General features: G+C 57.9%; 1 protein-coding gene across 1 annotated transcript; it reads right to left on the bottom strand.

Moving 5' to 3' along the window:
- Nucleotides 1-272: 272 nt before the first annotated feature.
- Nucleotides 273-27,873, bottom strand: CFAP45 (cilia and flagella associated protein 45). The gene is made up of 12 exons (XM_047092999.1): nucleotides 27,816-27,873; nucleotides 22,016-22,141; nucleotides 19,498-19,634; nucleotides 17,101-17,245; nucleotides 16,639-16,809; nucleotides 15,122-15,300; nucleotides 12,986-13,115; nucleotides 8,712-8,858; nucleotides 5,429-5,542; nucleotides 4,652-4,845; nucleotides 735-959; nucleotides 273-458 (listed from the first exon to the last, which is right to left on the bottom strand). The coding sequence occupies exons 1-12, from the start codon at nucleotides 27,816-27,818 to the stop codon at nucleotides 380-382; spliced, it is 1,650 nt and encodes a 549-aa protein (XP_046948955.1). The 5' UTR covers nucleotides 27,819-27,873; the 3' UTR covers nucleotides 273-379.

Below are 27,873 nucleotides of genomic sequence, written 5' to 3'. Positions count from 1 at the left end.
GAAGTACCTCTAAACCAGGCGTGGGACAGGGGCAGAGCAAGGCCGTGCTGAAGGAGGACACGAAGGCCACATCCCGGGGCCCCAAAAAGGCCAGAGGACGCAGGGCGAAGGGCCCGAGAGGCTGGGAGGGACCACCTGCAGAGGGCACCTTTCGGTCCCCTGCCCCAGGCCATCGCGCCGCCCTCGGCCCTGGCTCCCGCTCAGTACCCTGCAGCAGACACAGCCCCCCGCCCCCAAGAAAGCTGAGCCGTTCCTTAAAGAAGTGGGATAAATTTAATCTGTACCTCTAAAATGTCTAGGCTAGCGGCAGTCATGGACGCCCAGAGACTGGGCAGAGCCTGTCCCCTTGCAGGCGTCCCCGGGGACACGGAGGCCCCCCTCAGTTCACAGAGGCGGCTGGCAGGATGTTGGCTTTGCGCTCGGCTTCCACACAGTACTTCTCAGGGAGGCCGGTGGCTCTGCAGGGGGCAGGGGGCGGGACAGGCGTGCGTGGGCCGTGGGACCAGACAGGAGCAACAGGAAGCAGGCCCCGGTGGGGGTTCCGGGACCTGGGGGCCCGCGCCCCCCATCCCGGCTCCTACAATCCGTCCCCCAGACACGTTCCCGTCAGGGCTCCGGCCCCTGCCACGGATCCAGGAGGCCCCGGGCCCGGAACCTTCTGCGGCAGCCCCCCCCCTCCGGAGCCGGGAGTCGCCCCGACTCCCGCACACCCCGTCCTTGGGAGAGGGGGGCACCTCAGCTCCTGGATCTTCTTCTTCTTGAGGTCATCGATGCGCTCGCGCCGCTTCTGGGCCTCCTCCTGGAGACGCCGGCCCTCCTCAAAGGTGGCGATGCGGTCCTGCACCTGCTTCTGCTGGTTCTCGCGCACTTGGCGCCGGAGCTCGTCCGCGTGCCGCAGGCGCCCCGCGGCCTTTTTCTCCGCCTCCAGCCGCTCCTTCTCGATCTGCTCTCTCTGAGCCCTGGAGGAGGGACACCGGCTGCCCAACGGCCCGTCTGGGCCGGCCCAGCGAGGAGAGGCACCCCGGGAACCTTCCGGAAGGGCTCCTCCGGTGGACATGCTTCAGAGACCGCAGCCCCGCACACTGCGGCCCTTTTCCGGGGCTCAGAGACCACAGCTGCCCCCAGGCATGCCGCCCCCTCCTCAGCCAGGCCCTGCACCGCGGGCGGGCTCCGAAGGGCCCCGTGCACGCTCTGGTTCTCCTCCATCACTGTTCCGAAATTTTTTTTTAAATTTTTTTAATGTTTATTTATTTTCGAGAGAGAGGGAGACAGACAAAGTGTGAGCAGGGGAGGGGCAGAGAGAGGGAGACACAGAATCCGAAGCAGGCTCCAGGCTCTGAGCTGTCGGCACAGAGCCCGACGCGGGGCCCGAACCCACAAACCGTGAGACCTGAGCCGAAATCGGACGCTTAACTGACTGAGCCACCCAGGTGCCCACTGTTTTGAAATTCTTAATACTTTTTGAACGAGAGATCCCGCATTCTTATATTTCACCAGGAGCTGGCCTGTGCTCAGGGTTTCGCCCACTGGAAGCTACTGTTCCAGCTCTTTCTGTCGTACAATGCAGAACTCGTCTCTGGCTTGTTCTAAGATAGTCTCTCTCCCTCTCCCTCCCTCCCTTCCTTCCCACAAACAATAACAATGACATTAACAAAACTGCAACGGGGATGCTTAGAAGTGACAAGGACTGACACCTGCCGTGCAGGCTCTCGTGTTTGCGGGAAGAAGGCGGGAGCTCGCCAAATTCCCCACAGGGGCCTCTTCACGAGGGGACTTTTACGGGCCCTGATTTCCCTGGCCAAGCAGCCAAGCAGCCCGTGTGGGCCAGACAGGCTCCGGAAAACTCAAAGGTACTGTGTTCACATCCCAGGGGGAGCGCGGTGCTAGGCCACCCTGGGCTATCATCTTAGTTCTTCTTTTTTATTTTTATTAAATTGTTTTTTTCATGTTTATTTATTGAGAGAGAGACAGACAGACAGAGCATGAGCAGGGGAAGGGGAGAGAGAGAGAGAGAGGGAGACACAGAATCCAAAGCAGACTCCAGGCTCTGAGCCGTCAGCACAGAGCCTGACGTGGGACTCGAACCCACGAACCTCGAGATCATGACCTGAGACGAAGTCAGACACTTAACCAACGGAGCCACCCAGATGCCTCTTGACAGAATCAAAAACCAAAACAACGTGTCAAATCATCTCAGGCAGGGATTCCTTACCTGCCCCCCTGCCCTGAGGGTACTCGTGTCCCCGACAAAGCTTCCAAAAGCACAAGTCACTTACTCATCTCCCCAGACCCACAACACGCAGCATCGTCTCAACTCTGGGCACGTCCCTTACACCGGCGGGCACCTCCCAAACCCTGCACCTGCCACGGAGCCTCCCAGGCTGTCCGGAGACACGCGCTGGCTTCCTCACCCTTCTGTATTTAGACTCCAAACCTCCATCGCTCAGACACATCTGTGACAGCAGGAAGCCTTGCCTCTTTGCCTCGCCCTTATTTTCCTAGATGGATAAGGGTTTTCTGTTGTTTTACATCCTGCGAGACAGGGTGCAAATGGGAAGCTGCTTGTGTCACTGGAGATCCCCTGGGCTGGCAGGCAGTGGGAAATCTGAGTGGGGAAGAGCCTGGTCACTTCACGGGGTTAGGGCAGTGACCTTGGAGCCTGGGCCTCAGCCCCGACCAGTTACATCAGAATCTGTGGAGGTGAAGCCCGGGCCACAGTACTTGGTGAACGCTCCAAGGCAATTCTCAACACCACGGGGGAGGGGAGGTCAGCTCTCCCTGCCTAGTCGGTGAGCTGAGAGTCAAAGGCATCCCTCTGTCCAGAAGCAGGAATCCCGTGTAGAGGCCATCCACAAGGTCATGCTTTGAAGTAGGAAAAGTTGCATTGCTGGCTACGGGCAGGGACATTCCTAGCACTTGAAGACACCTGGCCTGGTGGTCACGTGGCCCTGGAGACACCAGGTCTAGATGCTAACCCAGAACAGCAGGTGAGACCGAACATCTCCGAGGGGCTGGTCTCGCTTTAATAACTGGCTGGCGCATATGCTTCAGGCAAACAAAGCAAAGAAGGGACAAATGGGTCAGGGGCAGAAGGAGGACCTTAATTTCTTTCCATTAATATTTATTAGTGCCTGCTAAAGGCATGTGGCAGTGAGGGCAGGCATCTGAAAGGTAGTTTGGAGCCCAGGGGCAGAATCTTCGGGGCCATTAAGGAAGCTGCCTTCCTCGGCAGGCTTCCGGAGACCACGGCATGACCCTTGAGGGCAGGCAAAGGCCACCGCGGCTGGGGGAGCAGGCGGGGGGGCCCAGGGTCCAATAAAAGACCAGGACCCCGGCCCTGGCAAGGACGGAGATTCCTATAGATCTGCGCTGCCTCTGGCGGGGGGCCCTGGGGTCTGGCATGCAACTAATGGGGTCAATACCAAGGCGGACCTCCGGCACATAGACCGGGTAGACGAGAAGGCCGGGCCGCACCTCTCAGTCTCTACTCACCGGAGCACGATTTCTGTAATCTCGTATCCACACCCCCATCGCAATTCGGTTTGTTTCTTTGAAAGCTGCTGCTATCACAGAGTCCGAACCAGAGCAAGAAAGGAGTCACTCCCGGTGAGCCCAGAACACTTAGCCCAGGGGGTGGGGTCTGGTGGCGGCAGGTGACCCCGACTGACGCCAGAGCAGCTGTGACGGCTGGCGGCTCTGGGGGTGAACGACGGGCAGGGAGAGCGACAGTTGTGAACACCTCACTTCCACTTACAGGTGGGAATTATCGCGGAGACAAAAGACAATGAAAATAAAAGGATGACGAGCTGGCAGGAAAGACAGACGGATACAGGGGAGGTCAATCCAAGCAGGAGTTGCTCACATCCTTCCCACAGCGATGGCCAACGACAGTGTTTTGTTCACCTCCAATATGTCCCACGGCGGAGCCTTGAGTTTACGTGTTGGATACTGTTTATCAAATGAATGGCAAAGACACCCCCCGCCCCCCGGAGCTCTTCTCCAGTGACTCACAAGCTTGGTGTCCGAAGCTCTCTCCGTTCCTCGTATTCTCCCCCACTGCCTGCTTTATCCTCACCCCTAACCAGCGGGGGTACGTCGAGGCAGGGGAGGGCAGAGGGACCAGATGTATACTTTTACCTACGCCTTTAATCCTCCGGGAAAAACAATCCAAATAATACCCAATTCTTTAGACACCTCCGGGTGCTGGTTTCCAAATCCCTAATCGGAAAATTCTTGGCTCCTGGGGCTCCTGGGTGGCTCAGTCGGCGGAGCGTCCAACCTTGGCTCAGGTCATGATCTCACGGCTCGTGAGTTCGAGCCCCGCGTCGGGCTCTATGCTGACAGCTCGGAGCCTGCTTCGGATTCTGGGTCTCCCTCTCTCTCTGCCCCTCCCCCTCTCAAGCTCTGTCTCTCTCTCTCAAAAATCAATAAACGTTAAAAGTTCAATAAAAAACCAAAGACCAAAACCTCTCGGCTCCCCATTCTTGTCTTTGAAACATTTCAACTACCCATCCATTCAGAATGGCTCCACCGTCCCGGGCAAGAGGAGAGCACCTCTGTCTGTGCACCTGCCAGCAGGGTCCTCCCCCCAGTGCGGGCCATCCCTGCCGCAGGCCAAGGAAAGGAAGCCGGGGTGCCCGGCCCCACCTACCGGAGAATCCTCTCGAAATCGTCCCGGTCCCGTTGCACCTGGACGGCCAGAGCGTGCTCCTTGAAAGCCACCTGTTCCAGCCGGCTCCGGCGCAGTTTGGCCTCTGTCTCCATCTTCTTCTGCGCGTTTTCCTTTTCCTTCCTGCGCCACTCCCTGTCCGCAACCTCCTGGTTGCGCTTGGCCCGCAAGGCGTCCTGGGCAGGGAGAGGGTGGGGAGACCAGCGAGGGTGCAAACCGACCCCGAGACCCAGCGGGCACCTCAGGAAGACACCGGCTGCAGACTCCGACGCGGCCTGCTTTGAGGCGTGGCGTGGATTTCTCTGGCGACGAGGTCATTGCAGGGAAGAGCACGTGGAATCTCGTAGAACTTTCTGGTCCGCAGATACCCCGAGGGGTCACCTTGCCCTCCCTCGCCGCCACCCATCCCGATGCTTTCCTCCCCAGACCTCGAACACCTCCAGGCGGTCCTGCGATTGCCTCTCGTTTTAAAAACTGCTAATGATCGGGGCGCCTGGGTGGCTCTGTCGGTTAAGCGTCTGACTTCGGCTCCAGTCATGCTCTTGTGGTTCGCGGGTTCGAGCCCCGCATCGGGCTCCTGCTTCAGATTCTGTGTCTCCCTCTCTCTCTGCTCCTCCCTGCCCTCATCAGACTGTTCGAGTCTACGTAACCTGCATCCCCTCTTCCGCACCTCTGCCCTCCAGGGTGGTTTCGCAGGCTGTCAAAGGGGGTAGTTAAGGGAGTGGGGGAGGCACAGGGGAGCCGGGACTGAGCGGGTACCTGCTGTGCCTGGTGATCCTGCGCCTTCTCCTGCATGGCCCTCAGCCGGGTGATCTCCTTCTCTTTCTCCCTCCGGATTCTCTCCTGCTCAGCCTCAAACTCTGCTTCTCGAGCCTGCCAGGAAGAAAAGGTCTCGTAGAGCAGCCCCCATCGCTGCAGCCTTGCAGAGACACGAAGCCCCCGCAACGGTCTGTCCGGGGTCTCCACTCCCTGACTGCTTTTCGGGTTGGACAAAACAAAGCTAGCAACGCACGCAGGCATCCCAAGCCCAGCCTTCACGCTCCATCCGCTGCGTCGCAGACCGTGTCCGAGTAACAAGGCCAGTGGGCCGTCTCTCCAAGTACCAACCGCGGCATCCTGCGTGTCGTGTAAAACGCAGCAGGTGGGGGTTACCTCATTAGTCCCTGGGCACACGGCCAGCCACGCTTCGGGCAGTCCCGCGGGGGCCAGCAGATACCCAAGGAGCGAACCATCAGAGTCGGCGCCCTTTGCCGCTTCTCGGAAAGAGCAGACATATCCCTACAATCTTCCCAAACCCGGCTTCCCAACTAGCATTCTTGGGTAGTCATAAGACTAATGGCTTGGGTCGGGCGGAAGCGTGATCCCTCCATAAAGAATGTTCCGTAGCCATCATTCTACCTGCCCAGCCTTCTGTGAAGCCCAGTGAGTTGCCCATTTGTGAGTTGTGCACGGGGGGCTGTGTGTCAAGCTGGCCTCGGTTTCACCTCGCCCCAGATGGCAGGGCAGGGAACTCTGGAGACTTCCACAACCAGCCTCTGCCTTTAGCCCTAGAGGGGCAGCCCCGGCTGCAAGAGCAGAGGCCCCTGTGAGGTGAGTCCGGTGACATGGGCTGTGGGCGTGCCCAAGCGCCCGACCGCTATGCTGGTTGCCAGCCTATCCCAGCTCCGCCCCCCGGTGTCCCTTCCACGTGTGAAGACCAGCCCTACTCTTCTCCTGCTCGGAAATCTCCGGTGACTTCCCCACCAGTCCAGGCCTCCAGCTCCGCTCAAGGTCCAAGGGGTCCCCAACAACCGCTCTCAGCTCCCCGTCGCCTCGCCACCTCATCTCTTGTCATGACGGCCACGGGCTCTGCAAACTGTCCACCAGCTCCCACACGTGACCGGCTTTTTACCACTACATCCACCCATTCGGGGAACCGGTGGCTGAGCTCCGCACAAAGTCCACGGCATTCCAGGTACGTTCGACCCGGTCTGCTGTTGGACACACAGCGAAGCATTCGGGGTATTTTGCATCAGTCAGTGACAGGGCATACAAGGTGCTGTAATGGTTCAGTGAGACAACAGCTGTAAAGCACTGCGCATGGAGCCCATGCACAGACTGAGCTCCCGACGTACGGCAGCTCCGTGATCACTGTGATGCCCCAACCATCCCTGTCCCCAACCATCCCTGCCCCCAACCATCCCCGGCCCCCAACCATCCCCGTCCCCAACCATCCCCGTCCCCAACCATCCCCGCCGCCAACCATCCCATCCCCAACCATCCTTGCCCCCAACCATCCCCATCCCCAACCACCCCCGCCCCCAACCATCCCGTCCCCAACCATCCCCGCCCCCAACCATCCCCGTCCCCAACCATCCCCGTCCCCAACCATCCCTGTCCCCAAGCATCCCTGTCCCCAACCATCCCTGTCCCCAACCATCCCCGCCCCCAACCATCCCATCCCCAACCATCCCCGTCCCCAACCATCCCCGCCCCCAACCATCCCCGCCCCCAACCATCCCCGTCCCCAACCACCCCTGCCCCCAACCACCCCTGCCCCCAACCATCCCCGTCCCCAACCATCCCCGCCCCCAACCATCCCCGTCCCCAACCATCCCCGTCCCCAACCATCCCATCCCCAAGCATCCCCGTCCCCAACCATCCCATCCCCAACCATCCCCGTCCCCAACCATCCCCGTCCCCAACCATCCCCGCCCCCAACCATCCCCGTCCCCAACCACCCCCGCCCCCAACCACCCCTGCCCCCAACCATCCCGTCCCCAACCATCCCCGCCCCCAACCATCCCCGTCCCCAACCATCCCCGTCCCCAACCATCCCCGCCCCCAACCATCCCCGTCCCCAACCATCCCCGCCCCCAACCATCCTGCCCCCAACCATCTCTGCCCCCAACCTCTGTTCCTGCTGTTGCTTGCATCTCCTGGCATCTGATAAGCAAGCCAAAGCCAAACAATAAATACATTAAAAAGCTTTCTTGAGCTTCATTTTCTGTGGCTTGCATTTGGAGCATACAGGTATATCCGATCCGCCATTTTCAGAACACGCCCGCGATGTCCCCCTGCCTGCCATCCCTACTACAGGGAAGTAGGGCACGTTCTCTGTCACCACGGAGCCTCGGAGCTAGCAGGAGGGGGCACGCGCATGCAGCACTGAACGCCTTTCCTGCCACCTTCAGCCCTTCCTTCTCGTTTTACCTAACTCCACGTTCGCTCCGTCTAAGCCACGTTGGCTCTGTTTTCCACTCTCCACTCCTCACTGACCCTGGTCCCTCCGGTTCTCAGCCCGGCTCCTGAGTGAGCCCACGTGGCGTGAGCGGCCTCTCCTGGATCCCCTGCTCTGCGCCACACCTGTGCCTGCGGCTTCCACAGCCACTGCGGGAGAAGGCTCTATTTTCTGACACCCAGGACAGGATGCCCAATCGAGGAATTTTCACAAGAAAGTTATGGGGCGGGTGACCCATGATTACCAGGGATATAATTACGCAGAGGCCACCAGGAATCCACAAAAACTTCGCTTTCCCCGATAGTTTTCATTTTGTTCCCTGCCGGTACCTGACCCTCATCCAACTTCTAATCAAAGGTGTTAACAAGGATATAACACCCTAAATTGGGTGTCCCTCGAGCCTGCTCTCTGTTAATGAATAAGCGAACCGGCCAACACGAAGAGGAGAAGGAGCCAGGTCCTTGAATGAAGGCCATCCATTTTGAAAGGGAGGCATGGCTGCCTGCGGCGAGTCCCCTTAGATCGCAGGCCTGCCTGTCCGTGTCGTAGATGCTTCGCTCGTCAGGCCTGCCTGTCCGTGTCGTAGATGCTTCGCTCGTGGCCACAAGCCCCAGGCCTCGGAAACCTACCGTCTTCAGGGGCGCCTCGGTGGCTCAGTCCGTGGAGCGTCCGGCTTCGGCTCAGGTCGTGATCTCGCGGTTCATGAGTTCGAGCCCCACGTCGGGCTCTGTGCTGACACCTCGGAGCCTGATTCGGATGCTCTGCCCGCCCCCCCCCACCCCTTCCCTGCTTGCGCTCAGAGGAAGAAAGAAAGAAACCTACCATCTTCTTCTTGGTGAACTCCATCACCATCTGGTCCGCCAGCTTCTCCTGGGCGAGCAGCTCTGCTTTCTGTCTCTGGTTTTCGTCGTTAATGCGCTTAATCTCGGCTTGCATCTTCAATTTTTCCTGGTGCCTTCGTTCCATGTCCTGAAGGAAGGAAGCCTCCAAGTGGAAGGGGGCAAGACCAGGAGACACTGGCGCGTGGGGGCAGAGAGAGGCAGGGGGACGCACGCCGTCTGCGGTCTAGCCACCGCCGCTGGCCCCTGGTCAAGGGGCCCTCCAGTCACCGGTGACCCCTCGCAGCCCCTTTGCCGTCTGTACCCTCTTGGCTTGGTGGCGGTCCTGACACTCTTGATTTCTATACACTCTCAAGGAAGCAGAGGCTCTTAAAACTCTACCCGGCGGCTCCCACGTGTCCTGCGAAGTCCTACCCGCTGTTCCCGGGCTTTTCCCCTGCCTTCAATTTTCTTCTCTTAGGCAAACCCTAGCTTTTGGTCTCGACTCAATGGCGATGACCAAAATAATAAAGCGTCGCCCTCATTGAGTATGTTCTACCCGTTGGGCACTTTATGCAGCCTAGCTCTGAAACCTAAATGCACCCCAAGACCCTGAAGGGTAAAGCTTGTTATGTCTCTCCTGCAGATGAAGACACTGAGGCCCTGAATTTAAGTGACTTGTCCGGGGCCATCCAGCTAACAAACGCCAGTTCCAGAATTTTGGAACCTGGTCTTTCTAAATTAAAGTTCCAGTCTTCCCTGGAAGATTCTCTGTCAGTTCTCTCTGCACCTCTGAATCCCCTCTGCACTCAAGACGGTGCCACAGCTCAGGCACTGCCTTGTGGGTCCCCATTCATTCTTGGGGGTTTACTCTGTCCCAGCCGGCGGACGGCAACCACGTCACGTTTCCTGTCTTCCCTGACAACATGCGGCCCAGTGAGAGGAAAACAGCAAATACTCAATAAACTAGAACAGGGATAAAGGAGAACCAAAGTGAATGGCATGTGAGCAAAAGAAAAAAAAAAAAAGGTAGACACAGAGAAACACGATGAATGAATGATGGCGGTCAAGGCACCTGACCCTGAGGGACAAGATCCCTTCTAAGGAAGGAGCCTGAACTTGCAAAGCCCCCGATGATCCGATGGAGCACATTCTCAGGGCCCCATGCGGAGTCTTGTGCACAAGATGGAATGTTGGAATCTGGCCCACCTATACTCTCCCAGGAATCTCCATCTCTTTGTGCCCAATTCTTCTACCCATCAACTCCCGCCGTGTGCTGTTTCCAGTTCCTTCCATCTGTCAAAGGCCAGGCCCCACCCAAGACTTCCAGCTCCTCCCCAGCCGCGCTTCTGACCTGACTCATCTGAGGCAACTCTGCGGGCTCTCCCCAAGCTTGACTCACAGCCGAGTTCAGGGCTTCCGGGAAGCCTCGTGCACCAGATCAACACAGCACTGACTGCCCCCCCCACCTCCCCCCCAGGCCTGTGATGCATGAGTCATGGCCGTCAGCGCTCCCTCACTCTCGCCGTGCCTACCTGTTCACTCACCCCACTTTTCCCCACCTGGCCCAGCGACTCTCCACCCCTTTCCCCCTTCTCCCTTTCTTCCTTTCCTTTCTATCTGCTTCCCACCAGAGCTGGGGCTGCCACTGGTACCCATGCACTATTTAATCCCTTGACCCGCTCAGCTAGAAAACCCACTGACTTCCCATCCACGATGCATACAACCATGCATTGACTCACGTCTTTGCCTATTTACTTTTCAGTTTGTTGTTTTTGTTGGCTCACTAGACTTCCAAGAAACTGAAGGACTTTCACTGTCTCTGATCTCTGAAGCCATTGCAAAGCAACCCCAGGAACCGCCCCCCCCCCACCGCCCTGCTCTTCTCCCTCTCGCTAGCAAGGTGGGGAGCACTGCCCTGCACCACCCAGAGATCATAAGGCAGGTCTGAGCTGGGAGACACACGCTCCTATCTTAAATTTTTTTTTAATGTTTGTTTATTTATTTTTGAGAGTGAGAGAGAGAGAGAGACAGAGCACGAGCAGGGGACGAGCAGAGAGGGAGACACAGAATCCGAATCAGGCTCCAGGCTCTGAGCTGTCAGCACAGAGCCCGACGCGGGGCTCGAACTCACGAATCAGGAGATCATGACCTGAGCCGAAGCAGGACGCTCAACCGACAGAGCCACCCAGGCGCCCCAACACATTCCTATCTTCAAGTCGCCTAAGAACACTTCCTAGAAGCTCGGAAAGTGCCTCTTCGAAGGACAGTACCAGTACAACGAGACACATCGGGCGACGGTGTTGACTCACGGACGCCTGGAACTTTCTCAGGGAGTCCACCAATTCCCCCTCCGACAATCTAGCCGGATCTCCCGGTCTTCCTTTCGCACCCCTTCCCTGCATGCTGAAGCCCTGTCTCCTCTTCCGGGCTCTTTCCCTTGCTCCCTGAGCCAGGAGCTCGGCCAGGCCTCCCTGGCTTCTCAGCCCAGCTGGGCCCCCTTCTCAAGCAGCTCACAAGGCTGCCTCCTCCCCCCCCCCCCCGGTCTTCCTGACTCTCCCAGTGCTCCTCCCCTCACCCCCCACACAGGCCCTCACACTGTGAGGCACTCTGAGAAGCCTCCATAACCGTGAGGCTGCCCCCCAAGACCCCTCAGGGACCCCCATCCCTCACTGCCATCACATCACAGGGTGGGGGTGGGGGGGGACGGCAACCAGCCATCTTAACGCGGGGAACGAGGAGAAAAAGGAAAGAATGCACACTCCACAAGTTAAATGACACCCCGAGGACATAACCCGACAGGCCGGAAAGGGGGACGCTCCTCAAGTCTAGCTAGCCTGGGCGCTCCAAAATACCGGTGCCATAGCAATGAAGGCAGGAAGGAGCCAGAGTTCTTCCAGGCGAAAGCTGACAAAGGAGGCCCAAGTGAATGCAAGGTGGGGACCTTGACTGGATCCTGGTTGGAGCGACAGAAGACAACTCAAGGCACCTTCAGGGAGCCACTGGGCGACTGAATGTGGATTCGGTATTAAACGATATCAGAGAATCATTGGATTCCGCTTTTCGACGAGGGGCTGTGAGTGTCGTAGCGTCCACTGGACAGACAACGCCTCTGCGCTTCCGAGACAAGGGCTGCAGCATTTAGTAGCAAAGAGCCAAGACACCTGCAGCTCACCGCCGAATAGCGTAACAGTGACAGAACGCGTATGTGCTCCGAAAAGAGACAAGCGAGCAAGGCAGACGGGCAACCGGAAAGTCTCAAAGTCTCGGCCCAGCGCTGATGGGTGTGACACAATTCTTCCAGTTTGCCTGTGTGTATAAAAATGCTCGCAGGCAAGGGGCGCCTGGGTGGCTCAGTCGGTTGAGCGACCGCCTTCGGCTCAGGTCATGATCTCACCGTCCGTGAGTTCGAGCCCCACGTCGGGCTCTGCGCTGACAGCTCGGAGCCTGGAGCCTGCTTCGGATTCTGTGTCTCCCTCTCTCTCTGCCCCTCCCCCTCTCATGCTCTGTCTCTGTCTCAGAAATAAATAAACATTAAAAAAACTTTTTTGATTTTTTTTTTTAAATGTTGACAGGCCAAAAAAACGGAGTGGGGAGGGGAGAACAAATAAATGTGCCAAATGCTCGCCAGCCAAGGGCCTCTGCCTAATCCCAGCAGACCAGACCCGCAAACAGGAGAGGATTTAAGTCTCCGTAGTTGGGGCGGGTAGTTCCGGCGGGTATGTCATCGTTTCTTCTGCGATGGTTGTGCCCACGGGTTTTATTTGGACGAACGGGTTGGGGGGGGGGGGGGTTGTGGGGGCGGCAGGGGGAAAGGCTTGGTTCTTGCACACAATTAATCACACTGGGGTGCCCTGCGCTTTGAATGAGGGAACCGCAGGGAGCCTGGGCCGTGGACCCCCGCTCTGGTCCACCTGCCTGGCGCATCGTGTCCCCGGATAATGGCAAGAGGGCTAGAAAACATCCCTAGGGGCTTGCGCGTGCGAGGCAGACAGCTATGTATTTCCCTTCTGTGTCCACTCACGCAGACGCGTTGGTGTCGGACCCCGCGACCCGGGGAGGGGGGCGGGATGCCACGAGTCCAAGTCCCTGCCCACCCCCGCCCCCCAAGCGCGGCGCCACGGCCAAACGCGTGTTCAGTGCGGCCGCGACGAGCTGAGGGCGGCGATGTGAAATGCGCAGGCGCCTCACAGAAAAGCAGTGCACGCCCCAGTCCCCCGGATCTCGAGCGCCTTGGCGCCGGAGCCGCTGGGAGCGGCGCTCGGTCGGGCGCGTTACCCGCAGATCTTCCTCCTGGAGCTGCTGCATGGACGCCAGCACCTGCTCCTTCTCCTGCTCCCGCTGCTCCGCCAGCAGCGACCGCTCCTCCCGGTTCTTTTCCATCTGCTGCACGATGTGCCGTCTGCCCCTAGGAGCGAACGGCAGCGCAGGGGCTCAGAAACCCGGGCCCGCGCTTCTGTGCTCCAGCCTCCACCCACACAGCCCCCACGATGGGAGGTGGCAGTCACAGGGACAACTCGACGAGCGCCCCGTAAAACATCGCCGTGCTTCCTGAGACCAGACTGTCCTGAGGGGGCCGGTTCCCTACCTCCCAAGCCCCCTTTCTTCTAAAATAATTTTTTAACGTTGATTTATTTTTGAGAGAGACAGACACAGAGACAGAGCGCGGGCAGGGGAGGGGCAGAGAGGGAGGGAGACACAGAATCCCAAGCAGGCTCCGGGCTCCCGGCTGTCAGCACAGAGCCCGACGCGGGGCTCGAACCCACGAACCTTGAGATCGCGATCTGAGCCGAAGTCAGATGCTTAACTGACCGAGCCCCCCCAGGCGCCCCAAGCTGCCTTGCCTGAGATTCCCCTTCTTCGTTTGTTTGCCCACGAGTGCACCCCACATCGCAACGCACCTTCTCCCTTTCAGTGTGTCAAGGGCTTCTGAAATCCTATCGTCGCCCCCCGCAAGCCCACCAGAGCAATTGTGGGGCACCGGCCCCCCATGCTCGCTTCAGTTAGAAAGCCCACGGTCTCCTTCCTGTGCTGCCTCTTGCTGCGTCCTGTCTTGTCCCCCAGCCCCCTCCCCCGCCCACTTCGCTAGCCGTGCGTCTGTCTTATGCCCCGGCCCTCACCGCCGGTGGACAGGGCTGGGTGTGAGCAAGCCTCTCGGCTCAGCTCCACAGTAAAAAGCAGAGAACCCAGAGTCTGCAATCAGCGTGGCCGGTGACTCCCTGTGTGTCGTTGGGGTGACAATAAACCCAGAGGCGTCCAGACCCCATGACGGATGAGTAAAGGCAGGGACAATGAGGGAGGACACAGGTCGGGGTGAGCATGGGGAGGAAGGACTACGAGACTCCCATCCAGGTGGAGCCCTTGAATGGCTTCCTGACTCCAGATGAAATAAACGGGAGGAATGAGTAAAAGAGTCTCAGGGAGGCAGGGCTGGGGCTCAATATAAGGACCAGCTCAGATCATTAGAGCGGCCTAATGAGGCAGGCAGAGATTTTTTCCTTAATTAGAGCCGTTTGTGCAGGAGATTAAGAACTACTGAGCTAATAAATAAATGTTTATAGGGAGCCTACTGTAGTCTGCCAGGGACCTACGAGAAGAACAGGGATGGATGGTTCCAGAAGACTGAATCAGACGGAGAGAGACACCAGCCAGTCAGTGTGGTTCAAGGACTGTTTATGGAAATATCTCTTGCCTTCCATGGTGGGTGTTCTATCTAGATCTGGGACACCATGATTCTATGATTTACCTCCTCTGGGGCTTGTCCTTTCCTGCACAGGGAAGGGGACTGAATTTATTCATTCTAACAGGTGTTAACCACCGGCCACACTCTCTGCGAGGCCCGGGAGCTACGGAAGTGAGTTAAGACGGGGACGCCGTCCTCAGGGAGCACGCAGTCTGGCGCGGGCCGGGGAGCCGCGGTGCGAGAAGCATAACACAGTGTGTGGGAGACCACACCACGGTGTGGCCGGGCACCAGAAGGGAGCCACCGAGCCTGCCTGGTGAAGGGAGAGGGGTTTCCGGGGGAGGTGACGGCAAAAGTGTCACACACGGAAAGAAGAGAAGGCGTTTTCCAGGGGCAAAGGGGGAAAAGAAGAGGCTTCACAGCAGGAGGAAGGACAGAAGCGTGAACTGTGGCAAGCCCAGGGGTGCTGGGGGAAGGGGGTGGGGGGGGACGCGCAGAGGGGACGGCAGGAAAAGGTGGGAAACGAGGCTGAAGGGGGGCCAGGTTGTGAAGCACCCATCCTGGGAATCAGCCTTGAGAAGCTCTGCGGTTCTCGGAATCCCTTCCTCAGGCTCTGAGATGCTCACAGATGGTGATCGTGACCATTTCTCTTCTCCTCCCTTGGCAAGGCTACCCGCACCCAAAGAGCCACGGAAGCGCCAGGGAGGGAGGCCCCAAAACCACCGCTTTACCGGATTCTCTCCTCCCTCCTCTTCCTGTCCAGCTCCTCCTGCCTTTGAACGGCCTTCTGCCGTTCCACCTCCATCATGTGATCCAAACGCCTCTCCTCCGCGTCCAGCTCTCTTTGAATCAGCTGCTTCTCCAGGATTTGGGCATCCCGGATGGCGTGGCACTTGGCATTGAGGATGATCTGGAGGCGGGGAGACGACAGTGGCCCTGGGTCAAGGCACGCGGATCGGGCGGGATGCGCCAGGGGGTGTGGAAGGTGGGGGCGAGAAACGGGTCCCGCTAGGTATGCTGGACACGCGCACAGCCTCGCGCAAGCCCGGGAGAGCGAGAGCATCCTGTGCTCGCCCTCGCCTCGGCGGAGCTCCACGCCGACATGTGCCAGGCCCCTGGTCTGTGCGAGGAGAGGCCACGGTAGCGCCTTGCAGGGTATCGGGCCTTCGTGTCCGGGGTGTCGTCGCGCTTCGAGAACATAAGGAAAGCTATGGACCCTGTCCTCCTTAAGATTCACTCACACACACGCACGTTACATTTCCATGAAACTTCAGAGGTTCGAGGTTCCCCCTGGGGGACCCATGAACCCCCATATTCAGACCCTCTGTCCTACTTCTCAGGGAACCTAAGACACTCTTGCAGAGACCAAGCCGCTAGAGTTTTAAGGGGGAAGAGCCCCACGTGACACATCAGGGGACGGCCATCCGTGAGAATGAGCGAGAGAAAGTTCTGGAAAATAAAAGGAGGTGTGAGGAGAAGGTGTAGATGAGGGGGTTGGGGGTCGGCGGTGTGCATTTGCTTGGGGCCCACGTGCAACTGAGAAACAAAAGTCCAAACGAGCCTCGGGTCTTCATGCTCTGGGCTAAAGGAGGCGCTTTGGTGTCTTGAGAAGAAGCCCGCTGCGGGGGGAGGGCAGGGCGCGCGGCCAGAACGGAGCCAGCAGGACAGACGCGGAAGTCGCGTCCTCACCTTCATGTGCCCACCACACTTGGCAAAGCCTCTGCTGTGGGTTAGCCCGTTCACCCCCGCCAATCACCCTGCTCAGCGGTCTCACCACTCTCGCTCTACAAATGAAGGGAGCGAGGGGCGCCTGGGGGGCTGGGTCGTTGAGCGTCCGACTTCAGCTCGGGTCACCATCTCACGGTTCGTGGGTTCGAGCCCCGCATCAGGATCTGTGCAGACGGCTCGGAGCCTGGAGCCCGCTTCCGATTCTGTGTCTACTCCTCTCTCTGCCCCTCCCCCGCTCATGCTCTGTCTCTCTCTCTCAAAAATAAACATTAAAAAAACAAAACAACACAAACAGATGAAGGAAGTGAGTCCCAGGGTGGGTATGTGACTTGCTGGGGGTCACACAGCTAGCCTGTGGCAAGGCCGGTCCTCCCTCCGACCGCGGCAACACGCCCCCTCCATCAGCCCCTCACCGGCCACCCCTGCTTTCCCCCCCGTCCAGCTGGGGCGGAGCCTGTCCGGTAAGAGGAGGGAGGGGGTGGCAGTGGGTCCTGGGGGTGCGGGAGGAGCGAGCCCCCACCTTGCTCATGTCCCTGATCTCCTCCTGCTGCTCGGCCTGCAGCTGGCTGGCTCTCTGCAGCAGGTCCTGGGCCCTCTCCTTGGCCGCCTCCTCCAGGTCGCTGAGCTTCCTGGTGGTTCTCCACACCATCTCCTTGTGCCTCATGATCTTCTTACGTGTGGCCACTGCGTCCTGCGGGACGCGGTCTGGATCAGTGGGGGGATTGCCCTGGGCGCTGGCCCCGCTACCACGGGTGACCCAGTGTGACCCCCGGGATGGCTTCACCCCGTCATGCCCTCGGAACCCCGAAGTTTCTCCGCCTGGCTTCCTGCTCGCCCCGCCCCCGCGCCCCCCAGCAGCGTCCACACCTGGCGTGCGCTCTACGGTCTCCAGGAAGCACACGTGGGCGCCTCCTGCCAAGGCCCCCTGACCAGAGCTCCCCGCTCCCATCGGCAGAGATCGGGGCTCGGGGAGGGCAGCTACCATGATGGCCTCCTTCTCCTTCTGGAAGGCCTGCTCCCTGGCCTCCAGCTCTTCTCTGCTCAGGACGTGGGACGCCCACCTGATGCGCTCAAAGTCCTCAGGGCTCATGATGAGGGACTCCCCCGAGGGATCCTTGGCGGGGACACTGACGCAGGGGATGAACAGTCAGTGGGGAGGAGGGGGAAGCTCTCAGCACCGCTCCGCCCTCCCCTCCTCCCTCACCACTGCCAGCGTCCCCCCCCCCCCCCGCCCCCGTGCCGGCCCGATGGGCCCCCTGGGGAGAAGGGGTCCCAGGCAAGGGACGGGCCAAACAGAGACGTTTTAAGGACTTTTGCTAAGAGGCCTGGTGCGTACGTTGCCCTGTCTGTGCAGCCGCGAGGCCCTGCGCCATGTGCACAGACGTGCATCCCCGAACCGGGCTGGGAGCTGACCTCCTGGGAGCCCACGCCTGCGGCTCCCGCTGCCTGTGCTGTGGCCCCGCAGGTGCAGCCTGTGTGCTGGGCCACACGCTCCTCCAAGACTCAGACGCTGCTGACCGCACGCCTGGCGACCCAGGCCACGGCACAGAGCTGGGCCCAGAGGCAGAGCTCAAAACGACGCCGGCGACCTGAACTCCAAAAATAGCTTATTCCTCGAGGACGACTTAAAAAGGGCGAGGGGACGCCGGACAAGGTCGAAACGGATGCCGTGAGAAACCTAGGCATCCCTGTCCATCCGGCCCAGAGAGAAGCTTTGAACCCTAAATATTAATTAAAATCTCTGATCGACAACAGTTGGAGGCATGTCTGTGGCCCTCTCCTCCTAGCCGCCCAGCACATTCAACAAACCAATAGTTAATTATAATGATTACAAACAAATGACATACATAGAGGATGCAGGCGGGAGAAGCAGGGGCCAGGACTAAAGCTGCTTCTGGGTGAGGCCATTTAACAGGGACACGGCAGCGAGACGCAGCCGGTCTGAGGCAGGAAGTGAACCTCATCCCATAAAACTTGTGTGCGCACGCGTGCGTGTGTATGTGTGTGAGCACGCGTGTGAGTATAAGTGCGCGCGTGCACGTGCATGTGTGTGCACGTGCGTGAGTATAAGCGTGCATGTGCGTGTGTATGTGTGTGAGTCTGCGTGTGCAAGTGTGTGAGTCTGCATGCGTGTATGTGCATGTGTGAACATGTGATTATATGTGTACACGTGTGTGAGTGTGAGTGTATGTGTGCAAGTGCATGTGTGTGCGTGCACATGTGTGTGCGTGCATATGTGAGAGTATGTGTGTGAGTATATGTGAGTGTGTTCAAGTGTGTGTGAATACGTGCATGTGTGTGCGAGCGTGAGCATGTGTGTGTGTGTGTGTGCGCACGTGCACGTGTGCATTGTGTGGGTATATGTGACCATGTGTACACAAGTGTGTGCGTGTGTATATGTGTGCACGCATTGTGTGTGCATGCAGGCGTGTGTGCATGTGGCAGGTGCGCGTGCGTGTGTGTGCGGGTGTGTGTGTGCGTGCGCGCGTGCCCATGTGTGTGTTGGGGAGGGTCCGGGAGGAGGCCCGAATGAGTGATGGATCCGGGACGTGGCCTGGGACCTGAACGACCAGAAACGGTCGCATCTGAGACGGCATCCCGGCCGGCAGGACTAGACCCCTCCAGGGAGGAACGCTGCCTTGGGCCCCACCAGCAGCTGCAGCTCTGCTGACCATAAAGGGCCATCTGACGCCAGGGGCTGAGCCGACCGTGCTCGCCGAGCCGTGTCGCAGCCGGGCTTCCCCAGCTCCCGACGCGGGCGGCGCAGCGGGGAGCTCCAGTTCTCCGAGGTGCGGCCAGAGTTGGGAGAACGGTCCCGAGGGTGCAGCCGGGCCCCTGAGCGAAAGCTCGGTTCACACTGCCGAGGGGGAGGCCTGACCCCAGGGCGCCCGCCCAGGAGGCGGCTCCAGGCAGGAAGCCGGGCGGGCGTGTGGGGCCGATCCCAGAGGAACTTGGGAATTCCCCTTGGGAATTTCCTCTTCTGGCCTCAGAGCCCGGGAAGAAGCCAGGGGCCTGGGCGGCATCTGGGCAGTTCCCCCTTACTTCAGATTCTTGGTGCAGCCAGAGCACTAGCGGGGCTCGGCCGGGACCCACCGAGCACGGCCCCTCTGCCAATAGGTCCGTCAGCAGCCAGAGGAAAGGGAAAAGGAAGATGCTGGGGGTCAAGGGTAAAGGCAAGAAGAGATACAAAAAGAGGAGAAACAAGAGAGGCCGAAATGCCGAGGAAGGAGAGCTAGGAGGCAAACAGGGGAGACGAGTAGGAAAGAAAGGGGGGCCGGACCAACTTCATGAACCCAGGGAGCCCCCTCTCCCCGCACGGGTCTTCGGCAGAAGGGCAGGCTGGGACAGGAAGGCCGGGCACCGCGCCCTGGGCACTCACATGAGTTTCCGGACCATGTCCCGGGTGACGACCTGGATGGTCTCCGGCTTGTGGTCCAAGCTCAGGGCAGCGAGAGTCTTCCGAATGGCGTGCTTATCTCGGAGCAGCACGGTAGGACTGTTGTCCTGGGTCAGAGGCTACGGGGTCAGGAAGGACGGCTTAGAAGCTGGTCAGCCCACATCCTGCCAGTCAATCCTAATTTCTTCAAGGGTAGCCTTCCCCTCTTTCTTCCACCCCAGCCGGTGGCAGAGAAGGCTGGCCGGCACCCGGTCCTGTGGGGACCGCCGAGAGTTGCTGGGGCACTGAGAAAGCAGTGCACTTGAACCTGGCTGCATGTGTTCTGTACTGACCAGCTTCTCTGAGAACAAGCCCCCCCAACCCTCCGTGTCTCGTGCAGACACTCCTGGGTGGATGGGGAGGGGAGTGCCTAGTATGTGTCCATTCCCAACCCCAAACCATCAGGAATGAAAATCTGGGGTCTCCGGGGTCCTCTCCCTCCATGAAATATGTAAGAAGAGAGAATGGTCCCTCTCGGACGCACGGTGGGTTCGAGATACACACTTTGATACAGACTCATCCAGTCTATGATATTTGGGAGTGTTTAATCTTTCCTTATGATTAATTTACTTGGACTCCCCCCACCCCCCAAAAAGAAAAATCATATGGAGGGAGTTAGAAACGGCTAAAGGGCCTGGTAGAGACCTGCTCTTACAACTAATGTGGTGAGAAAGTCAGGGAGTCAGAATTAGCAAGAATACATATTAAATGTATGATTTTTTTTCCAAAATGTTCCAACCGTGAACGAGTCTGATAATAAGAACGCGAAACCACTGGGGCACCTGGGTGCCTCCTTCAGTTAAGCGTCTGATTCTTGAAAATAAAAAAATTAAATTAAATTAAATTAAAATAAAATAAAACAAAACAAAATAAAATAAAAATAAAATAAAACAAAACAAAATAAAATAAAAATAAAACAAAATAAAATAAAAATAAAATAAAATAAAACAAAATAAAATAAAATAAAACAAAATAAAAATAAAATAAAACAAAATAAAATAAAACAAAACAAAACAAAACAAAACAAAATAAAATAGGGGCACCTGGGTGGGTGACTCAGTCGGTTAAGCATCTGACTTTAGCTCAGGTCATGATCTCACGGTTTGTGGGTTCGAGCCCCGCGTGGGGCTCTGTGCTGACAGCTCGGAGCCTGGAGCCTGCTTGGGATTCTGTGTCTCCCCCTCTCTCTGCCCCTCCCCTGCTCACACTCTGTGTCTGTCTCTCAATAACACATAAGCGTTAAAAACAATTTTTTTAGTAAAATAAAATAAAAGCACTTATTTCAGGAAAATTTTGAGCACAGGAGAGAATTTCACTTGTCCCAAATGCAGTAACTGTGATCCCAAGTGGAGGCAGGGGGATGGCCTCAGTGGAGGTCCTTCGGGTCCTGAGCTCACTTTGCAGGGACGTCCCCGGGGTGCTGCTGCCCCCTGCTGCCCATCTGCCGCCAAGAGGGCGCAACTCGGGCGCGCCGCGGGCCGCGTCTGCCCCCTACTGCCGGCTCAGAGACTTCTGACTCCCCCCGCAAGAGGCCAAAGAAATGGGCCAGGAACGGGCATTTTTCCCACTGCCCCTCCCGCTAGCCAGCTGGACGACTCCTGGAGAAGGCGGCCCTTTCCAAACCTATCTTCGCTGCAACTAGGAAACCCCCCAAGGGCCCCAAACAAGAGCTCCCTGCAAGTGACAGTGAGCTCCTCCGATTTTCCCTTGTCCGTAGGAAACTGCTGCAGGTGGGGGTCTCCTAATGGAGAGAGATGGCCGCCTTGAACCCTCTGGAAAGCCCTTTGCGGTTCACGGTGAGAATAGCAAGCGCAGACCCTCCCCACCCCACCGCTCCCCCCACCTGCCCGCGCCCAGGTGTTCACAGCTGGTCTTTTCTCGGTCTCTCCGTCTCTCTCTCCTGGCCTCCCTTCTTCCTTCTTACCTGCTGCACGTCCCCAGTACCAAGAATATCTCAAGGCCGCTCTAGCTAGCTCTCCCTCTCGGCACCTTCTCTCCTTCGCTTCGTGTGGGCGACATCAGCACACGAAGACCTGCTTGGGGTTTCCCAAAGCTCAGTAACCCTGCTGGCTGAGCCCCCGGGGTGGGGGTGGGGGCTGGGTTTCTCGCTGACGCTGTTCTTGGATGGAGGGGAAACAGCTTACTCCCTCCCCATCTGCAAACTCGACCTTGACCCTCAGACGTCTCCATCCTGGGGCACTGACTGGGCGGCCATCTGCTCTCGGCAACAGAACCCCCTCGACGTTACACCAGATTTTACACGCCGGGCGGACGTGAGGCTGGCAGGGGTGGGCGAAAGCCACGTGCCCCTGTCCCCAGGGGCTGCTCGGGTCTTCCTCGGGGGGGGGGGGCTGCCTGGGAGAGGGCTGGCTTGCCCAGCACCGGCTGCGTCCCGAGCACCGCCCGTCCTGGTCACTGCCTCCCCCGGCCGGCCACCTGGAAGGGGCTGGGCGAGGGTTACCTTGACACCTCCGAAGAGGCTCTCGTCCACCTCGGAGCTCACGGCTTTGGTCCGATAGCGAGTTTTATTCCTCGACCTGTTGGAAGTGGTGGAAGAGGAACTCAGGATGCCAGCGGCGCTCAGCGGCTGCAGGGAGAGGCAGAAAGTTGGGCTCGTCAGCACCCAGCGCCGTCTGCACCCTGGGCAAGGTAAACCCTCCGGCAGCCCGTAGTGGGGAGAAGCAGGTGGAAAACCACTGAGGGAAAGCAGCCGGGAAACCCTGAGACGTAGGAGACACCCCACAGAAGCGGGGGATCCTCTGGGGAGGGGCCGGGTGAGAAGGCCTGAAGGAGGCCAGGTCCCCGTGTGGCACCGAAGCAGGGAGGAGGGACATGGGGATGGCAGGAAGAGGACGTCATTGTCGTCCGGTCCCAGTTTCCCACAAGGACACTCTCTCGTGAGGCCACTTGGGCTGCCTCCCCAGAAACGCAGCGTCCTCTCCACCGCCCAGCCTCTCAGCCTGAGCTCGGAGCCCCCTTGGCAACTAACACGGCTCTCTGCCCTCCTCCATGTCTCCACCAGCTCACGAGGTTCCGGGGGGGGGGGACCAGAGGACACCGAGGATGGAAAGGCACCTGGCCCACGGCTTGGCGCGCGGTGGGTGCCCCATAAACTCCAGTGGATGAAAGGCTCCTCTACAATCAGGCAAACTGCTTGATGGTGTCCACGCTGTGGCTTTCACTCCTGGGACCCCTAAAGCTTAACCACCCAGTATCTCCCACTATTTGGAGAAGTCTTCATCTAATGAGTTGTGAGAGCTAAGGCCCATCTCCTCCAACTATAGCCGCTAAAAACACCAGATACACATGCGCCTTCTGAGCCTGGGCAGAGGACCTCGGCTTCACTGATCGGATCCCCTGAGCCGGAGAACGGAGGGGAGCTGGTGGCCCAGAGAGGTGCTGGCGAAGGCAGCAGCAGCAGCCGCACCCAGCGCCTGGGGCCCTGCTGATAAGGACGCCCACGGCAGCACCCGCCAAGCTGCACGTGCGTCAAGGTCCTTGCCAGGCCGGGTCCGGGTTGTGATTTTGGCCCCGGTTCCCGCTGCAGCATCTCCCTTTGTCGCCGTTTTCCAAGCATACTTTCCCAGCCGGGAGCTCTCCCAAATCCCCTCAGTATATGCCCTCGTACTCAAAGTAGAGTTCTGGCCCTTGGCCTGCAACCAACGAGACTAGCTGAGACACCCTCCGCGCCCAAGGCTCAGCGAGGCTTCAGCTCTGCCCGGAGGGAAGTCTGTCCCCAGGAGGCGGTTTCTGTGAGAACTGTGGGGCGACTCCAGGCTTCATCTAAAGCTGATCCAAATCCCCCTTTGGAGGAGCCACGCGGTCTCACAGTTCTCTAAGCTGGGCCGTCTCGGGGGCACGAGCTACCCACTTTGGGTCTCCGGAGCCTGGGAATCGGCAGCCGTCCAGGGAAACGGACTCTGTCGTTCAAGGTCACTAGACCCTGGGCAGTGTGTTGTAAAAGCTCTCTCCGACCTGCGCTGACCGACCAGACAGCCCTGGGCACCTGTTCCACCGGGATGAGGCTTTCACACCAAATCGGGAGATTATTCTTCAGCTGAGCGCACCCCGGGCCTCCAGTGGGAGCCTCCCTTCACAGCCTCAGGCAGCCCCGGGGACAGCAGAGCAGGCAAGCTTGGATTTATTAAAAGGCAAATATAGCAGGCCCCGAGGATGCCTCATAACAGAGTCTGAAGGGTTATTATATGGTAAGTGGTGAGCAACGGCTCCCCTTTCCACCAAAAATAGAATAAGAAGAAATGAATAGAAGCTACAAAAGGGAGGAGGAGGGAACGCATTGGGAGACCTGGAAAAGGTGGAAGGCGTTGGCTCAGCAGGGATGGCGAGAGCTGTGGGTATAATGAAGGGGAACGGTGTGGGGCCTGGCACACAGTAGACGCTTAGGATGCATTTGATGAAGAATGAATGAATAAAACCCGGCCAGGTGACCTCCACGAGGCCCAGAACACGCCTGGCTCCGGGTCACTACACCGCTCCGCGTTTTCCGAATCACCGTGGAAACGAACAAACGTATGTGAGAGGGCTTGGAATACAGATGGAAAGTATGATTATTGTTTTGCATTTGTTTTCCCGGTTCTTTTCAAGGGCTCCTGCAGGTTTTCTTCTTCGCTCAGGTGTCCACGAGACTACAGGTTCCTCCAGGGCTGAGATCCAATCCCCTCTTTCCTGCGCCCTTGGGACCCGGGTCCAGAGGAAGTCACTCAAGAGACACGAGAGCCTGCCTGAGCCTAGAAGGCAGATGAGAGGAAGGAAAAGAGATGACCACAGAAAAGTGGCCCCTGGGCAGGGCAGAGGGAAGCACTGAGCTCTCTAGGGTTGGGTGGCTGAGAAACCTCACGGGGGAAATGCTGACTTTGAAGCCACAAGCCACGCACGGTGGTTAGCACAGCCAGTTTCGCCAAGAGTTACAGGGACTAGGGAGGTCACCGTGTAAAAGCACTAGGAAAAATGAAGAGCCAAGCAGAAATGGAAAGTCAGATCCCGCTAGGCCAGAGACGGTAGCCAAAAGGTTCTTTCAGGAAGTGAAGGGCTGGTTTTATTTCTTGCATGACCAAATAAATATCCCCCAGAAGCTGAGCGGAGCCCACGGGGGGAGGCGGCTTCCGAAGGAAGGGAAGGAAGAGAGACCGTTAAAACTGGCTATCGCTGGGGAGGCAAGAGCGACTGGGAGGATCGGGGACCGATAAAAATGCCAGCCCCGCTTTGATATTTTCATCTTGCTGACCTAGCTGACTCTCTCTCTCTCTCTCTCTCTTCAAATACCATCCCACCCCAGGACCACAGGAATTTGGCCTCTGCTAGGAATCTGGGGAGGGACTCTGATGCAGAAAGATTAGCTGGTCAGTCGGATGGCTTTCACTTTGTCACCGATACAGGACAATCTCCATAATACACCAACTTTTGCAGAAAGCAGGTTATAAGAAACGTGCAGGTTATTCCTGCGGAAATGTGTGTTTGGAGGGCACACGCCCAGAACGCGTATCCACAAAAATGTTGGACAGAAACTTGGGGTGACCATTAGTATCTTAAGACGGTTCTTGTAGTGGATAGTTTTCTGCCGTGGAGCAGGTAACTATTTTTATAGGTAACACACTGTATTTATTTGAGAACAAAACAGGGCCGTGGGCCTGATGCTCGGACTCTGAACACAGAAAAGTGACGCCCTTAAAAACTTCGGATCTGGTACGTTCGGCTCAAATCCAGCCAGACAGCTGAAGCATGGATGACGAGGACGGCTGTGGACTTTCTCTGTCCTGTTACACCTGTCAGCTGAACAAAGACCTTTCACGCCCTCTCCTGGACGTGCTCTCCTCCCCGGGGTTCCAGTCCCTCTTTTCATACAGGTTCGCACCACAGGCCGGCAAATGCAGGCTTCCAGCTCTTGGCCCGATTCTATTTCCGCTTCTGTGGCCTTTGGTGGCCAAGAAGGTGGGGATGTCCACGCACCAGACACCTGCCTTTTGCTGAGTGATCCACTCAGGCCACCTCTATTGCCAGCCGGGACACAAGGTTGGCCATCTGTGCGATGCCATCCGAAGGTGGCATCCTGGTCAGTACTGAGGTCCCAACCCTCCTTCTGAAGGGTGTTGCTGTTTATTGTTTTTGCAAGAGTCCTGGAAATCTGCCTAAGTGTGACCCCTGCCTTCCTGCGGCCATCAGCACCCCTCCGAACCTCCCCACTCCTCCAAACACTCTCCAAAGCTAGTGAGCAGCACCATACATGCGCACGAGCGCACACACACACACACACACACACACACAAGGCCTGCCGAAAGAGCAGAGATCACTCACTTGACCCACTACTTCTCAAAGGTGCCCACATGCCCAGTCCTGTCCAAGGGATTTCAGCAGGCCAACCCCGACCCTGAGTGGCCCTTAGGTGAGGAATCCCTCATCTGAATCCTCTAAAGACGACAATTCTGGGGGCACCTGGGGGGCTCAGTCGGTTAAGCATCCAACTCTTGATTTCGGTTCAGGTCATGATCTCCTGGTTCCTGAGTCCCGGCCCTGAATCAGGCTCTGTGCTGACAGTGCGGAGTCTGCTTGGGATTCTCTGTCTCCCTCTCTCTCTCTCCCTCTCTCTCAAAAATAAATACATAAACATTAAAAAATTTTTTGGGGGGTGGCTGGGTGGCTCAGTCTGTTGGGTGTCTGACTTCGGCTCAGGTCACGATCTCGCGGTCCGTGAGTTCGAGCCCCGCGTTGGGCTCTGTGCTGACGGCTCAGAGCCTGGAGCCTGCTTTGGATTCTGTCTCCCTCTCTCTCTACCCCTCCTCCGCTCATGCTCTGTCTCTCTCTGTCTCAAAAATAAAAAAAAATTAAAAAAAATTAAGACCACAAGTCTAGTTTAAGTGCAATTCCCTGATTAATTTGCACTTGAAATATGAAATGTTTAAAACAGGAGAAAAAGGAACTAACATTCACTGTATGCCTTAGATGCCAGGCGTGCTGATACGCCATCACAGACAGACCCACACCCTGTGCTCACAAGCGCTGAGGACAGCTTGGAATAAGTATGCATGATAAAAGGGATAAATGAGGGGCACCTGGGTGGCCCTGCTGGTTGAGCGTCTGACTTTGGCTCAGGTCGTGGTCTCGCAGTTCGTGGGTTCGAGCCCGGTGTTGGGCTCTGTGCTGACAGCTCGGAGCCTGGAGCCTGCTTCGGATTCTGTGTCTCCCTCTCTCTCTCCGCCCCTCCCCTGCTCATGCTCTGTCTCTCTCTGTCTCTCAAAAATAGATAAATATTAAAAAAAAAAAAAAGAAAAGAAAAAAGTGATAAATGAAAGGGGATCCCCCACTACAATACCCCAGGGAATCCTCAGATATGGGGAGCTGCTCTTTGTTGGAGACTTGTTTGTTTTATAATTAACAAACCTCTTCTGAAATTCCTACTTGGGGACGCTGCATTTATTTGAACCATTGAGCCCTAGAAAAGCAGGGGGACCTATGGGCATGAAATGTGTCTACGATACACCCAGGGCAGCTGGTGTGCCCCAGAAATTCTAAGGTTATTTCCCACACCCAACCAAGGCTCCATCGCCTGTCCTCTGTCCCTCACCCTTATCCTTCAGGGACCAACACAGTCCTCACCGGAACCCAGACACCCCTTCACGGCTCCTCCCAGGCCTGGTGCACCTGTCAACGTTCAGGACTCTGTGATCCTTCCCACCTTCAGGACTCTGTGATCCTTCCCACCCCGGGGAACCCCCAGGCCTGCCACAGCAGACCCAGTCCCTCTCCAGGGCTTTTCAAACCTTTCATTCACAAACGTTTGTTGAGTACCTGCTGAGTGAACCAAGGCCCCCTGCTATCCAAAGAGAGAAAACTGAGGCTCGGGGGCCCTAGGTGACTTGTGCATTGTCACTCTGCTAATCGGTGGCGGAACAGGTGCTATCACCCGTCACGTGGCCTCCTCACCAGTGGTTTTCCCACATCACGGTCCACAGGCCCCAGCCAGTGGGGGCCCTAGCCTGAGGGACAGGGACGAGAACATCCCTTTCTCCGCAGCTCCCCGGCTCAGCACCACCCCACGCTTTCCATCCCTAGCGACCCCACCCATCATTCCTCCTTTGGAGCCCCCTCACGACTTCCCTTGTTTCTTCCAGCCTCGCTCCTGGGCCTTCCTGACCCCAGACCTCGACACCACTTCTGCGCTCCCCGGCCCCCCGCTCTCCCCGCTCGGAACCCCACCCCAGTTCAGGACACCTGAGGCCCCCTCCTTGGTTCTCCCGGGACCTCACCATCTCAGCCGCAGGCTCTGGCTGCGCGCCTCCGCCGCCTCCAAAGCCCACACCGCCA

This window comes from Lynx rufus, unplaced genomic scaffold, assembly GCF_022079265.1.
Source record: "Lynx rufus isolate CCGP_SWC_20201006 ecotype Redwood Valley unplaced genomic scaffold, mLynRuf1.p SCAF_31, whole genome shotgun sequence".
Taxonomy (NCBI): Eukaryota; Metazoa; Chordata; class Mammalia; order Carnivora; family Felidae; genus Lynx; species Lynx rufus.
This window is presented reverse-complemented; position numbering and strand designations above follow the sequence as displayed.